General features: G+C 42.2%; 1 protein-coding gene and 1 long non-coding RNA gene across 2 annotated transcripts in view; one reads left to right on the top strand and one right to left on the bottom strand.

The window, feature by feature from the left end:
* Positions 1 to 5201, top strand: part of prr35 (proline rich 35) — a gene marked incomplete at its 3' end in the record, with an annotated part of 11337 nt that extends 6136 nt beyond the window's left edge. Inside the window, exons 2-4 of the mRNA XM_083555116.1 lie at positions 992 to 1885; positions 4659 to 4799; positions 4896 to 5201. Coding sequence (XP_083411242.1) covers positions 1016 to 1885; positions 4659 to 4799; positions 4896 to 5201 — 1317 coding nt within the window. The 5' untranslated portion in view covers positions 992 to 1015. The remainder of the gene's footprint in view (positions 1 to 991; positions 1886 to 4658; positions 4800 to 4895) is intronic.
* The window catches only part of LOC310730745, a 74685-nt gene that overhangs the window by 26033 nt on the left and 31152 nt on the right, over positions 1 to 17500 (bottom strand). The window lies entirely within an intron of this gene.

Raw genomic sequence — 17500 nt, 5'->3', positions numbered from 1 at the left:
TAATAAAAGTAATTCGTTTAATAAATAGTAAATCAATTTAATCCATCTTCTTGAATTTTCTACAAATGTTCAATATCAATTTAATTAATAATATTGTAATATTTCATACATTTTTATTCATTATCTTTACTCATTATCTGAATCTTTATAATGATTGAAAAAATTATACAAATAACGATTACCTGCTAATTATTTATTTTCATTAAATTAATTTAAACATACATTAATATAAAGCACATTATTTACAAAAAAAATTATTATATATAATTGTTTTGAGTTTTTTTTTTTTTTTTTGCTCCTGCAGTGGTTTTATAACATTTATAATGTTTTTACCCCAGAAATTCAAATAATGTGTATATTCCTTTGATGGTCTGTTTGTCTGTCTGTCTGTCTGTCTATCTGTCTATCTATCTATCTATCTATCTATCTATCTATCTATCTATCTATCTATCTATCTATCTATCTATCTATCTATCTATCTATCTATCTATCTATCTATCTTTAAATTAAAGAAATGATTTATATGTATTTTTCTTGAATAAAAAAAAAACGTTTACATTTGATATTTATTTACTTACATAATATGTTTTATATATATATATATATTATATTATATTCATTATAATACATAATATATTATAATATTTTACTTAAAAAAATGTATTTGATCTTTTAATATAAAAAAAATCATTCATTTATATATAATATTTCTTATTAACTGTAATAGTAACATGTTAGAAATAAATAATAATTGTTCATTTATATTGTTGATTTTATTTTATTCTATTTTCTTTGTCTGAATGTGTGTTTAAAATCATGAAAAGATAATTGTTTATGGTTAAATACATCCTGTAGATGAAACTGTTTTCCAGTTGATTGTTTTATTCTAATTGAAGTTTAAAGAGTATAAAGAAGTCACATGATTTAATTCTAAATCAAATAAACGGAATTGAAATCGCTTGGTTTGATTCCTCTGTTCCTCTCCTCCCAGATCGCTCATCTGTCTCCCTCCATCATGCCGAAGGAGGAGTGTAAGTTATCTTCAGGCTGTAAGCATAAAGAGCGCAAGCCGAAGAAGCCGCACTACATCCCGCGTCCTTTTGGTAAACCGTACAACTACAAGTGCTTCCAGTGTCCCTTCACCTGCATGGAGAAATCTCACCTGTACAACCACATGAAGTACAGCCTGTGCAAGAACTCGCTCTCGCTGCTCATCGAGTCCGACTGGCCCTATAAAAAAGGGAACCTGCTCCCATCCGAGCAGCTCCGCCTGCAGCAGGGCATTGTGGGAAGTCAGGATTCAGAGCAGGAGCAGGAGCAGGTAGGGCAGAAACGAGGAGATGACTTGCAGCTCAGCTTCTCGGATGAACAGGAGACGGAGGTGGAAAAAAATGCTGAAGCTCGAGCCGAGACCAATGGGATTGCCAATCAGAGCTCAGAACAGACTGAGGCACCTCAGAGGGGCGTGGCCAAGCAGGAAGCTGAGCTGATCATGGCAGACGTATTCTCGCTGGAGGAGCAGCTGCTACGAGCGCGCTCAGTGGAGGTCGAATCAAAGCTGCGTCATTACCGTCTCTCCAAAACTCGTTTGCTCCTGTCCGAGTCACTGCCATGTTACCCCCCAACATTACCCCCTGGGCACCTCAACTGCCCTGATGCCCCACCCCTAAACCTCTCTCTACTTGGGGTTGGCTACCCTTTGACCTCTGATCTCTTCTCATATCTAAACCCAGGCCTCGGCACTGCAACAACCTCTAACCCAGCGCAGGTCGGCTCGCTACCATTTCTAGCTTCAGCAGCTCAGCTCCCACACACTCACACACACTCTGACCGCCCGGCACTTCCCCCACGCTTCTATTATCCCTTCCTGTGTGACCACACATCAGCTTCAGACCCCAGCAAAGGCATTAAACCCACCAACTTTACCCCTAAACTCAACCTGTGGAAGTTCCCCACCCTCCGGCCTGCAGGCTCAACTGAAGCCTGGAGCTCACCGGGCAGCATGAGCCCAGAGACAGGGCCTGGGACCGGGGAGAGGGTTCAGAGCCGATGGGGAGCAGAGCAAAGTGTTAAAAGGGCAGCAGTTTCTCAAGACTCCCATAATGCACCTGCAGATAAAAAGGCACCTCCATCATTCTTGATCAATCAGGAAACGCCCATTTCTGTCAAAAGAATCCTCCTACAGAGCAGGTGAGAGTGAGGAGTTTATTTATTAATACGGCCCAATTTTTTTCACATTTTTCTTTTGTTGCATTTCTACTTTATCATTTATTTTAATTTTCTTTCCTTTTCCTGTAAAAGGAAATGGTTCATTCTCACCCAGGAAGTCCAGCGGTGCATTAGGTTGATAATAAATGATGGATGGTTAATAAGCTGATGGATGGTTCTATAGTAATCTAATGGTTTTGTCGATGAAGTTTCTTACAATTCCACCAATAGTCAACAAGTCAAGGTGAACAACAATAAATGCTATTCGCAGACTGGTACAAAATAATTTTTCTTCTAGGAAGGATCAGGGTTATCATTCATGGTATATTATTAGGCTGTCAATGAAGATCTGCTTTTAATCGGTTGAAATTGAAGATCTCCTGATATAAAGCTCCAAACCTATTGAACACCTGTGAGTAAATGTGAACTACAGTATAAGCATCTATAAAACAGTTCTTCAGTAGCTTTGAAAAATAACACCAGTCCACACTGCTGTGACCTACAGTAGTGAAGATACAAGCATGGAAACTTGGGCATTTCAGCCAACTTTGGAGGTCTATTTCAAGTTAAAGTGACACCCCAGGAGCTGCTACGGATCTCGGTTTGGTTTAATTCATACTTTTTTTATTCATTTTAACATGCGGTTTGGTGCATTCAGCCTCTTACCCACATTTATGGCATATATTTAGACACAAATGCACAAACTTTTGCGTTGTTTGTAATTTGGAAATAGAGAAAAGGGGTTGAATGATTGAATCATGAATTAAATCTAATCAATTTTGTTAGCATGCTGTCAGTACCAGGGCTAACTAAACATAAGCTATGGCACAATCAAATTGTGGCCAATCAGCACTGAGGTTCTCATACAAATAACTTCTAAATAAACAAAGCTTTAGTTTGAAACTTACATTAGCTGGAAAACAGGAGCTATTTTATTTACACTCCAGAGTCAGTGAGAGGTGTTGATAATCTTACTCTTTTTACAAGGTGACTATAAACAGTTGGTGCTGTCTCTAGTGGACAGTTGAGGCATAGCCCCAGTCTGGTTTCAGTTCCATCAAATTCAATAAAACTCAATTCAATTTCTATTGGATTAAAAACTGATTGTATCCATCAAATGTTTTATAGGTCAATATGTTTGTATGTCAACTGATACAAACATTTAATCTATATATATATATATATATATATAAAGCTGAAATACCACTGACTGACTCACTCACTCATCACGAAATCTCAAAAACCACTGAACGGATTGCAATGAAATTTGGAACATACCTTCCTCTTGGGTCTTAGGTGCTCACTAAGAAGGGGTTTTGAAAAATTCTCCCTGGATCGCGGCTAACTCGCGAAAAACGCAATTTCTCACGCATTGTAAACTCTTTGAAATAACATTACGGATCCTCATGAAACTTAGTACATTGTTTCTTATTAGATGTTAGATGCACGATAAAAATTATTTTCAAAGTAGTTTGCCCTGTATCCGTACTACAAAGGGGTAGTCGTTATTTGTTGACGTTACGTTCTGATCTCTGATCATCCAGTCCTGCTCAGTGCTTACTGCTTATTACCATATTGCTTAGCGTTCTGCCTTCCGTAGCGAAGCACGGGTACTTTCAGCTAGTATATATATAAAACACAAAAAACAAATAATCTGAATAAAGGTGCACTGGTGTATCTTAAAGTCATTAAACATAAATTATTTGGCCAAAGGTTTAAGGACACCTATGCATATGGTTTTTAAAAATCACATTCCACATTTAGTTCCCATTTGCTGATATAATAAGCTTCACTCTACTGGGAAAATGTTCCACTAGATTTTGTGGAGATTTATTCAGTCACAAGGGTGTTAGTAAAGTCAGGTACTGATGTTGGTGAGAGGATGAGGAGGTTTCTGGGGTGCATTCATCTCAAATATGTTCACTAATTTGAAGTTCTATAGCAGGAGATCTTTTACTCCAACCCATTGAAAGCAGATCTTCAGGAATCTTACACATGCTGGAACAGGTTTGGGTCTCCTAGTTCAAGTGAAAGGAAAATTTCATGCTACCGCATCCAGAACTGTACAGTTGTGTGTCTCCAACTTTGTAATGAATCACATATGGGTGGGAAAGTCAGGTGTCCCAATACTTTTGCCCAAAATATATTGTTATGATATTTGTTATACGTGTTTTTTTTTTTATCTGTGATTTCAAAACAAGTTTTTTTATGTCTCTAGTCTGAACAATCGAACCGGATTGGATGAGTGTTACTCGGACATTAGAGGCTCCTCGATTTTCTCGGAGGCAGGTGAAGCAAAGGAAAGAGGGATGGATAGAGAGACGAATGGAGTAATGGATGGAGAGATATCGTGTGATCTTTCCTCAGCGCTGCAGGAGCTCCAGCGTGCTGAGCGGGAGGCGGGGCTACACCCAGAACACGCCCACTCTCACCACATGTGGGCGCAAAAGATACGCAAAATCCGCTTGGAGCTGTCTCACATCCAGCAGGCTCTGCAGATCAGCTCACAGGGCCCCCTTGACCTGTCTGTCAAAAAGGAGCCTGTCGCCATGACGACCACGCCTCTGGGTCCAAAGCATGACATGAAACAGGTGACAATCTTTTACTGTTTGTCAGTCATTGTATTTTTCAGTTGTTATTCCAGAATACGTAGAAATTCTATATTGTTAAACTGAACTTCTTTTCAGCATTCAGGACACAGCCAGGATATAAGTTCTGAGACAGGAGAAGAAGACGAAGAGGAAGAGGAACCCGAGACAGAGGACGAGTGGAAGAAGCGTTCTCTTGACGTCCTGATCAGGATGGGCCAGTCTCAGGGCATTTCCATGGTGACCCCGGGTGTTGCCGTGGTTAAGTCCGAGCCGTTGCTGGGTGATGCTGAGGTGCTGTGGAACAGCAGGACCAGGAAGTGTGAAGCTGATTCCAGCGTTCGAGTGTGCTCTAAAACCACAAACTGCCCCTCAAGCCCAATTACTGCTCCTGCAGTACAATAACTGCTTCCTCAACTCCAATACCCGCCCCAGTAATTGCAAACCTGCCCCTGTATCTCCCATACCTGTCCCCTCAACTCCACTACCTGTCCCTGTAACTCCCATACCTGTCCCACCAAATCCATTATCTGCCCCTGTAACTCCCATACCTGTCCTCTCAACTCCACTACCTGCCCCTGTAACTCACATACCTGTCCCACCAAATCCATTATCTGCCCCTGTAACTCCCATACCTGTCCCCTCAATGCTAATACCTTACCCTGTTACTCCCATACCTGTCCCCTAAACTCCACTACCTGCCCCTGTAACTCATACACTGATACACTCATATACCTGTCCCCTCAATGCTAATACCTTACCCTGTTACTCCCATACCTGTCCCCTAAACTCCACTACCTGCCCCTGTAACTCATACACTGATACACTCATATACCTGTCCCCTCAATGCTAATACCTGCCCTTTAACTCCCATACCTTTCCCCTTAACTACATTATTTGCCCCTGTAACCCCCATACCTGTCCCCTCAATGTCAAAAACTGCCTGGTAACTGCCAATATTGTCCCATAACTGCTACAGAAATTCCCACAGCTTTTCCCATAACCACCAGAGTAAATCCATTACTGATATTGCACCTTGTAACTCCTATAACTACACATGCAACTCCCAATAATTGCCCCTTCAATCCAATACCTGCTCTTTAATGCCAATAATTGCCCTTGTAACCCCAATACCTGCTGCATTTGTCTTGTCCTACCTCTAATAACTGCCCCACTGCCACCCATTACTTTTCCTGCAACTCTAAGATCTGCTTTAACACAATTAAATGCTCTCTAAGTACATTACCTGCCCTTAAATCTCATTAACCTTTCCTTCATTTTAAAATAATTATGACCCCCAATTTCATCAATATAAAACCAATTTAAATGGAATAAATTCAGAGACTCAGTTTGTCATCTGAATTAAAGCTTAACAGCATGTTATATAACAATACACACACACACACACACACACACACACACACACACACACACACACACACACACACACACACACGTGAAGTAAGTGAATGGGGAGAATGATGGTTTTGCTCTTTAATGTGAATAAAGGATATAATATACCTCTGCTGACAGTATGAGGGGTAAATTATACCCCTAATAACTGCTGAGTTGTATTGAGTGTGTACAGAGTGTGTGTTAGTTTATTCGTTGTTGTGTGAGATATCAGGAGTTTGTGTCTCTTGTACTGTGTCTTGTGATATCATTCACTTTTTATTGTATCTCACTCTCACTGATCCCTCGCTTTACACACACACACACACACACACACACACACACACACACACACACACACACACACACACATATGTAGTGATGTTAGAAAAAAAGAAATCAAGAAGACAAATGTTTGTGTTTGTGATTCTGTACAGAGCTCTGGGTAAATAAAGGTGTAAATGTGTAAAAACGATCTGCAGTGTGTGTGTGTGTGTGTGTGTGTGTGTGTGTGTGTGTGTGTGTGTGTGTGTGTGTGTTATAAATGGTCAGGACTTATATATTTTTGAGGACAGATTTGTCGAGGAGATTACCCCGGGGGTCGTCAGGGCGACGTTCGCTAGGCAGTGGTCTGTGCCGTGGTTGGTTTGTGGTTTACACACTCACACTGACACACACTGACAGGTGAACTTCCTCTTTGAGCCGAATGTGAGTGAGGGGTTTCCTGTCCCCTGGCTGCAGGGGCTGTGTGGAAAAGGTCACAGTCACCATGGTGACCCCTGAGGGTTAACCCTGCCCTAACTGACCCCTGCACTCCACCTGCACTTTTAAAGGTCACCTGCTACGACCGTCCTCATGCGTTATCATCTCGGATATAAACTTCCTGTTTTGGTGATGTCACGTCCATTTAGTGTCTCAGTTCTTGTCTCTAAAAAGCAAACTTGGGTTTTCATAGTGTTGCTCTGCTGCAGGATCACCATTTTCCGAATAAACCTGCAAATGATTTGACCATCCAACTGCTGTCCATCCACTGGCACACCATCCACCTGCTGACCATCCACCTGCACTCCATCCACCTGCTGACCATCCACCTGCTGACCATACAACTTCTGACCATCCACCTGCACTCCATCCACCTGCTGACCATCCACCTACACACCATCCACCTGCACTCCACCTACCTACACACCATCCACCTGCACACCATCCACTTGCTGACTAATCCACCTGCTGACTATCCACCTGCACACCATCCAACTGCTGACCATCCACCTACACACCATCCACCTGCACTCCATCCACCTGCACTCCACCTACCTACACACCATCCACCTGCACTCCATCCACCTACACACCATCCACCTACACACCATCCACCAGCACTCCATCCACCTACACACCATCCACCTGCACACCATCCACCAGCACTCCATCCACCTACACACCATCCACCTGCACACCATCCACCAGCACTCCATCCACCTACACACCATCCACCTACACACCATCCACTTATACACCATCCACCTACGCACCATCCACCTGCACACCAGCCACCTGCACACCATCCACCAGCACTCCATCCACCTACACACCATCCACCTACACACCATCCACTTATACACCATCCACCTACACACCATCCACCTGCACACCAGCCACCTGCACACCATCCACCTACACACCATCCACCTGCACTCCATCCACCTGCACTCCACCTACCTACACACCATCCACCTGCACTCCATCCACCTACACACCATCCACCTACACACCATCCACCAGCACTCCATCCACCTACACACCATCCACCTGCACACCATCCACCAGCACTCCATCCACCTACACACCATCCACCTACACACCATCCACTTATACACCATCCACCTACACACCATCCACCTGCACACCAGCCACCTGCACACCATCCACCTGCACTTCATCCACCTACACACCATCCACCTACACACTATCCACCTACACATTATCCACCTGCACTCCATTCACCTGCACTTCATCCACCTACACATTATCCACCTGCACTCCATCCACCTACACTCCATTCACCTGCACCTGCTTTTTGCTGATGGCAATGTAGAATATCCTCTGATGCTGAAAGAAAGTAACGATGTGTCTTTCATCCTCTACATTAGGTTTCCTTTGTGGACCACTGTGTCTACACTCCTTAACATCACCTGTTTATTGGTGCTTCATCAAAATAGCTTGACGAGCACATCTTGCTGCTCAATCTGCTTTGAGATCTTTGCCTGGTAGAAACCTTGCTGATGAAGTGTCTTGTTGCTGTGCTCAGTCTTGCCATTAGCCATTTATGCATACCTGCTTAAAACTTAGTTAATAATAATAATAATAATAATAATAATAATAATAATAATAATAACCGTAATAATACGAGTTCAGTCTCCATAATAATTTAATAACAGGCAGATTTATGTAGTGAGATTACAGAGACCTGTGTGTGTGTGTGTGTGTGTGTGTGTGTGTGTGTGTGTGTGTGTGTGTGTGTGTGTATGTGTGTGTGTGTGTGTGTGTGTGTGTTTGCTGCCCTCTGTTGGAGATTAACAGGTACTTCAATAACAATAATAACAACAACTACAATAATAATTATTGTTATATATTAGAATATTATATACACACGGAACTGAATTATAAATGCAACACTTGTTTTTACCCCCTTTTTTCTTTAGCTGAACAAAGATATACACAAAATCCCTATTTCTCTCCAATATTGTTCACAAATGTGTAAATGTGTGTTAGTGATCACTTCTTCACCCAGAGAATCATCACCTCACAGGTGTAGCAGATCAGGACGCTGATTAACAGCATAACTGCACACGTGTTCCTCAGACTGGACACAATAAAAGTCCACTCTAAAATGTTCTCACAGCACGATGCCACAGATGTTGCAGGTGTTGAGGGAGCGTGTGATCCACATGCTGACTGCAGGAACGTCCACCAGAGCTGTTGCTCCTGAATTAAATGTTCATTTCTCTACCATAAGCATCTCCAAAAGAGTTTCAGAGAATTTTCAGTACATCCAACAGACCACACAACCGCAGAGCACATGTAACCACACCAGCCCAGGACCTCCACATCCAGCATCTTCACCTCCAACATTGTCTGAGACCAGACTCCCGGACAGCTGCTGCAACATCTGTTTACATAACCAAAGTGTTTCTGCTCAAACTGTCAGAAAGCGTCTCAGTGAAGCTCATCTGCAGCTCGTCGTCCTCGTCGGGGTCTCGACCTGACTGCAGTTCCTCATTGTAACCGACTCGAGTGGGGAAATGCTCACATTCGATGGCGTCTGGCACGTTGGAGAGGTGGTCTCTCTTCACTGTGTGAGATAAATGGTGTCACACCAGATACTGACTGGTTTTCAGACCCCCATTACAGTAAAACTGGACATTTTAGAGTGGACTTTTATTGTGTCCAGTCTGAGGAACACGTGTGCAGTGATCATGCTGTTAATCAGCGTCCTGATCTGCTACACCTGTGAGGTGATGATTCTCTGGGTGAAGGAGAAGTGATCACTAACACACTTTTGTGAACAATATTGGAGAGAAATAGGGATTTTGTGCAGATAGAAAAAGTGGTAGATCTTTGAGTTCAGCTCATAAAAACTGGGGCAGAAACAAAAGTGTTGAGTTTATAATGTAGTTCAATGTGTATATGTATACAGTATACACACAACATACACACACATATATATATATAAACACACAACAACAACAACAACAACAACAATAATAATAATAATTGATAAACAATTAGATTCAAAATTATATATTTAACAAAAAAGGGTTTTTGTCCACTTTTTTCTATTTTCTTTCAATATCCCAGTCTAATGTCTACAGCTCTGTGCCATGGCTCACTTCAGCAGCTGTGTGTGTGTGTGTGTGTGTGTGTGTGTGTGTGTGTGTGTGTGTGTGTGTGTGTGTGTGTGTGTGTGTGTGTGTGTGTGTGTGTGACTGAAAAGTGTGTCTCCAGGGCAGGGTGTTTTATAAACCTCTCACACACAGGAAACAGGTGTGGTGTGTATGTGTGTGTAAAAATTGACCTTTAACCCTACAGTTGAGTCTAGGTGAGTTATTTACCCCCAGGAAACACACACACACACACACACACACACACACACACACACACACACACACACACACACACACACACACACACACACACACAGGCTAATTAGTGGACTTTAAGATACTGACAGCACATAGTGACACTAAACACCTCGAATCTTCAACTTTGTTTCTTTTACACACTCATCTGAGTCAGATATAGTGCACACACACACACACACACACACACACACACACACACACACACACACACACACACACACACACACACACACACACACACATTTTTTTGAAGGTGCAGAGAGTAGCAATGTGAAACATTGGTATAGTAACACTGTGTGTACAAACGTATTGGGAGATTTCCAGTCGTATGTGGTTCTTCTCTAAACTGTTCCCACAAAGTTGGAGACACACAATTGTGTAGGAAGTCTTTTGATGCAGGAGCATGAGATTTTCCCATTGCTTGAACTATGAGCCCCAAAACTGTTTCAGCATGATCCTGCTCCTGTGCACAAAGCCAGCTCCATGAAGATCTGCTTTCCATGGGTTGGAAGATGTTCCAACCCTAGATGATCCAAGCTCTAAACCCTAATGAACACCCCAGACCACCTCAACTTCTTACACACTTATATCAGTACCTGACTTTATGAATCTCCTCAAAATCGAGTGGAACATCTCCCCTGAAGAGTGGAGCTTATTATAACATGAAATGGAGATTGAATGTGCAATGGGATGTTGGTCAGGAGTCCACAAACTTTTTGTAGTAAAGTGAAATTTACTCTCATTTCACTTTAAATGTTTATATTCTATTATAAGTCTATGAAATGAAATGATTTTCACTGCAACACTTGAATAGAGAACTGCAGAACAGAGGGATCAGCGCAAACGACTTTCTCAAACAATAAGCAGTGAAAATGTGAACTGTAAAGGAATAAACACACACATGAGCAGAGACACAGAGGATCATGAGCTTCAAATGTTTCTTAGAAAAATGAAATGATGAAGTAAATAAGAAAAAAATACGATAAAGAGGAATCATTCAGTGAGGTGAAGAAATCTCCATTTCTCTCCAAAAATCCAACCTACAGCCTTGTGAAGCATGTTTAAAACACACGCTCACTGTTATCACCAAGAACACACACACACACACACACACACACACACAAACACACACTCATTGTTATTCAGCATTGTTCACATTAATCACTCGGGGGTCAAAAGTCAGAGTTCCCTCCAAATTTACAAAAGCTCCTTAAACCCCTTCCCCCTACACACACACACACACACACACACACACACACACACACACACACACACACATTATATATATATATATATATATATATATATATAAACCTAATTCCAAAAAAGTTGGTACATTCTGACAAATATAAATAAAAACAAAATGCAATTATTTGCAATAAACCCTCATAAACCCACAAAATCTCATGTATTGTATTTTATTTACAATGAAACAAAGAAAACAATTTAGCACATTAAGGAAAACAAACTGAGGAACAATTTCAAAATAATGTTCCTCACCATCACATTGCAATACATTTGAATGTCTCATCATTTACAGAACATAACGTCAACAAACGTTTCTCCCAGTCTGGAGAAATCTCTGTGCACAAGTGACGAGGGGGGAAATCAATAGTGGATCTTTGTGATCTTCGGGCCCTCAGGGGCCACTGCATTTAAAACAGTCATGATTCTGTAATGCAAATCACTTCATGGGATCATTAACACCTCCAGAAATCAGTGTGTGTAAACACAGTTTTCCAGGTCATCCACAAATGCAGGTTAAATCTCTCATGTAAAGCTGAAGACATGTGTGAACATGATCCAGAAACACCTCCATCCTCTCTAAGCGAAAACTCATTTAAATGTACTGAAGTAAAGTGAAAAACTGTTCTGTGGTCAGACAAATCGGAATGTACATTTCATTTTGGAAACCATGGACACCACGTCCTCCAGACTAAAGAGGAGAGGGAACATCGGAGGTTATCCGTGCTTAGTTCAAAAATCCACATCTCTGATGGTATGGTGGAGCATACAGTGGGTACGGAAAGTATTCAGACCCCCTTAAATTTTTCACTCTTTGTTATATTGCAGCCATTTGCTAAAATCATTTAAGTTTATTTCTTTTCCTCATGAATGTACACACAGCTCCCCATACTGACAGAAAAACACAGAATTGTTGACATTGTTGCAGATTTATTAAAAAAGAAAAACTGAAATATCACATGGTCCTAAGTATTCAGACCCTTTGCTGTGACACTCATATATTTAACTCAGGTGCTCTCCATTTCTTCTGATCATCCTTGAGATGGTTCTACACCTTCATTTTAATCCAGCTGTGTTTGATTATACTGATTGGACTTGATTAGGAAAGCCACACACCTGTTTATATAAGACCTTGCAGATCACAATGCATGTCAGAGCAAATGAGAATCATGAGGTCAAAGGAACTGCCTGAAGAGCTCAGAGACAGAATTGTGGCAAGGCACAGATCTGGCCAAGGTTACAAAAAGATTTCTGCTGCACTTAAGGTTCCTAAGAGCACAGTGGCCTTCATAATCCTCAAATGGAAGACGTTTGGGACGACCAGAACCCTTCCTAGAGCTGGCCGTCCGGCCAAACTGAGCTATCGGGTAAAGAAGAACCCAAAGATCACTGTGGCTGAGCTCCAGAGATGCAGTCGAGAGATGGGAGAAAGTTGTAGAAAGTCAACCATCACTGCAGCCCTCCACCAGTCGGGGCTTTATGGCAGAGTGGCCCGACGGAAGCCTCTCCTCAGTGTAAGACACATGAAAGCCCGCATGGAGTTTGCTAAAAAACACCTGAAGGACTCCAAGATGGTGAGAAATAAGATTCTTTGGTCTGATGAGACCAAAATATAACTTTTTGGCCTTAATTTTAAGCGGTATGTGTGGAGAAAACCAGGCACTGCTCATCACCTGTCTAATACAGTCCCAACAGTGAAGCATGGTGGTGGCAGCATCATGCTGTGGGGGTGTTTTTCAGCTGCAGGGACAGGACGACTGGTTGCAATCGAGGGAAAGATGAATGCGGCCAAGTACAGGGATATCCTGGACAAAAACCTTCTCCAGAGTGCTCTGGACCTCAGACTGGGCTGAAGGTTTACCTTCCAACAAGACAATGACCCTAAGCACACAGCTAAAATAACGAAAGAGTTCTTGACTGTTCTTGAATGGCCCAGCCAGAGCCCTGACTTAAACCCAATTGAGCATCTCTGGAGAGACCTAAAAATGGCTGTCCACCAACGTTTACCATCCAACCTGACAGAACTGGAGAGGATCTGCAAGGAGGAATGGCAGAGAATCCCCAAATCCAGGTGTGAAAGACTTGTTGCATCCTTCCCAAAAAGATTCCTGGCTGTATTAGATCAAAAGGGGGCTTCTACTAAATACTGAGCAAAGGGTCTGAATACTTAGGACCATGTGATATTTTAGTTTTTCTATTTTAATAAATCTGCAACAATGTCAACAATTCTGTGTTTCTCTGTCAGTATGGGGTGCTGTGTGTACATTCATGAGGAAGAAGAATGAACCTAAATGATTTTAGCAAATGGCTGCAATATAACAAAGAGTGAAAAATTTAAGGGGGTCTGAATACTTTCCGTACCCACTGTAAATACCTGTGGAATGGGCAATTTGAACATCTGGAAAGGATCAATCAATGCTGAATGCTATAGACTGGTTTTAGAGCAGCAAATGCTTCCATCCAGAAAACGTCTTTTTTAGGGAAGATCTTGCATATTTAAACAAGACAATGCTACTGCATACTGCATCTATTACACCAGCATGAGTTTCTAGTAGTAGAGTTCAGGTGCTGAACGACCTGCCTACAGTCTAGAACTTTCACCTTTTGAAAACATCAGTGTATCATGAATCAGAAAATACAACAAAGGAGTCCAGAACTGTTATGCAGCTAAAATCCTGACAGAAGATGTGATGCTACACAGTGGGAAACACGGCCCTGTCCAGACGCGTGTTGCAGCCATCAAATCTAAAAAAACCTTATTTTTAGCTTAAAATGGTGTTTATTCTCAGTTTAAACATTTTTTATTATGAATAAAATTATTGATTTATATATATATATATTTTAGGAAAAGAAAGAGTAAATTTCAACTAGAATGATACAACGGAATGAGACAGAGTGAAAGTAGAAACATAATAACAGATGAAAAAGAGGGAAAAGACAGAAAGAAAGAGAGATAGATAGACACCTAGACATAATGAGAGATTGACACAGAGAGACTGACAGATAAAAAGAGACAGACAGACATAAAGACAGAGAGACAGACGGAGAGACAGACAGACAGACAGAAAAACAGACAGAGAGACAGACAGAGAGACGGAGACAGACAGAGAGACAGACAGAGAGACAGAGGGGGAAGACGGTACAAATTTACAGCTTTTTTTCTTTTTCCATATGTAATTGAATCACCCTACTCAGCTTTTACTGACCTGCTGTGTGTCCTGCAGTGAACCACAATGGGCTAAACACACACACACACACACACACACACACACACACACACACACACAAACACACACACACACACACACACAGGTCAGTCGGTAGAGGGTGTGGCTGGGGTCATAAATGAGAAAAGAACATTTTGGAGGGAAATTTATATTGTCTCTGAGACAAGAAACACCCTCCCCCAAAACACACACACACACACACACACACACACACACACACACACGCACACCCTGTTATGTCTGGCTAGATCGGGGGTCTGTGACCTGAGGGTGTACTCTGTGTGTGTATCAGTTTCCCTCCAAAATTCACTCAACAAATCAACAAAAGACAGAAACAATGACACACACACACACACACACACACACACACACACACACACACACACACACACACACGATACCCAGGTGAGGATGAAGATGAGGTTCCCTCTTAAATCTGGTTCCTCTCAAGGTTTCTTCTTTCTGCATCTCAGGGAGTTTTTCCTTCACCACAGTCTCCACCGACTTGTTCATCAGGGACAAACTTACACTTATAAACAACTTATTCACTTTTTATCACCACATTATCTGTGTAAAGCTGCTCTGAGACCAGGTTCATTATTAAAAGCGCAATACAAATAAACATGAACTGAATTGAATTAAATTAAATGAATCTCTGATTACAGGAAGCAGTGTGTGGATTTGAGATGATGAGGGTTTATGATGACTGATTGGTCAGTTGTGTATTTGTGTGTTAATGTTATGTGTTGTAATGTGAATGTACAGTTATTATATATATAAAGCTGAAATACCACTGACTGACTCACTCACTCATCACGAAACCTCAAAAACCACTGAACGGATTGCAATGAAATTTGGAACATAGCTTCCTCTTGGGTCTTAGGTGCTCACTAAGAAAGGGTTTTGAAAAATTCGCCCTGGATCGCGGCTAACTCGCGAAAAACGCAATTTCTTACGCATTGTAAACTCTGGGAAATAACATTACGGATCCTAATGAAACTCAGTACATTGTTTCTTATTAGATGTTAGATTTAACCCAGCCATTAGGGGGGCACAAGCCAGTGTACTCTTAGTGCCGGTCCCAAGCCCGGGTAAATGGGGAGGGTTGCGTTAGGAAGGGCATCCAGCGTAAAACGTGCCAAATCAAATATGCGGATCACAAATGAGAATTTCATACCGGATCGGTCGAGGCCCGGGTTAACAACGACCGCCACAGGTATCGTTAGCCGACAGGGTACCGGTGGAAATTGGGCTACTGTTGGCCGAAGGAGGAGAAGGAGAGGAGGAAGACGTCTACAGAGACGGCAGGAAAAGGAGCAGTGTAGGAGAGTAGAGGTTCGGGTTGGTACTTTAAATGTTGGTACTATGACGGGTAAAGGGAGAGAGGTAGCTGATATGATGGAGAGGAGAAAGGTAGATATGCTGTGTGTTCAGGAGACCAAGTGGAAAGGGAGTAAGGCCAGGAACATTGGAGGTGGGTTTAAACTGTTTTATCATGGTGTGGATGGGAAGAGAAATGGTGTAGGGGTGATTCTGAAGGAAGCGTACAGTAAGAGTGTAGTGGAGGTGAAGAGAGTTTCTGATAGGGTGATGATCGTGAAGGTGGAAGTTGAAGGGATGATGATAAATGTCATCAGTGCCTATGCTCCACAAGTTGGCTGTGAGATGGAGGAGAAAGAAAGATTCTGGAGTGAATTAGATGAAGTGGTAGATGGTGTACCTAGGAAAGAACGATTGGTGATTGGGGCAGACTTTAATGGGCATGTAGGTGAAGGGAACAGAGGTGATGAGGAGGTGATGGTAGGTATGGTTTTAAGGAGAGGAATGTGGAAGGGCAGATGGTGGTAGATTTTGCTAAAAGGATGGAAATGGCAGTGGTGAACACGTATTTTAAGAAGAAGGAGGATCATAGGGTGACGTATAAGAGTGGAGGAAGGTGCACACAGGTGGATTATCTTCTGTGTAGGAGATGCAACCTGAAGGAGATTGGAGACTGTAAGGTGTTGGCGGGGGACAGTGTAGCTAGACAGCATCGGATGGTGGTCTGTAGGATGGTTTTGGAGGCGAAGAAGAAGAGGAGGAAAGTAAGGTTTGAAAGAAGAATAAGATGGTGGAAACTGAAGGAGGAAGAGTGTAGTGTGAGGTTCAGGGAAGAGGTCAGACAGGAGCTTGGTGGTGGTGAAGAGGTGCCGGATGATTGGGCAACTACTGCAGGAGTGATGAGGGAGACAGCTAGAAAAGTACTTGGTGTGACATCTGGAAATAGAAAGCAAGACAAGGAGACGTGGTGGTGGAATGAGGAAGTGCAGGAGAGCATTAGGGGAAAGAGGTTGGCAAAACAGAAGTGGGATCGACAGAGTGATGAGAAAAGTAGGCAGGAGTACAAGGAGATGAGGCAGCAGGTAAAAAGGGATGTGGCGAAAGCCAAGGAAAAGGCATATGAGGAACTGTATAAGAGGTTGGACACTAAGGAAGGAGAAAAGGATTTATACCGATTGGCCAAGCAGAGGGACCGAGCTGGGAAGGATGTGCTGCAAGTTAGAGCAATAAAGGATGGAGAGGGAAATGTGTTGACTAGTGAGGAGAGTGTGTTGAGAAGATGGAGGGATTATTTTGAGCAGCTGATGAATGAGGAAAATCAGAGAGAGAGAAGGTTGGAGGATGTGGAGTTGGTGAAGCAGGATGTAGATAGGAT

The sequence above is a fragment of the Silurus aristotelis genome (assembly GCF_946808225.1).
Source record: "Silurus aristotelis genome assembly, chromosome: 1".
Taxonomy (NCBI): Eukaryota; Metazoa; Chordata; class Actinopteri; order Siluriformes; family Siluridae; genus Silurus; species Silurus aristotelis.
The sequence above is the reverse complement of the archived record's forward strand: the minus strand, read 5'-3'. Positions and strand labels throughout refer to the sequence as shown.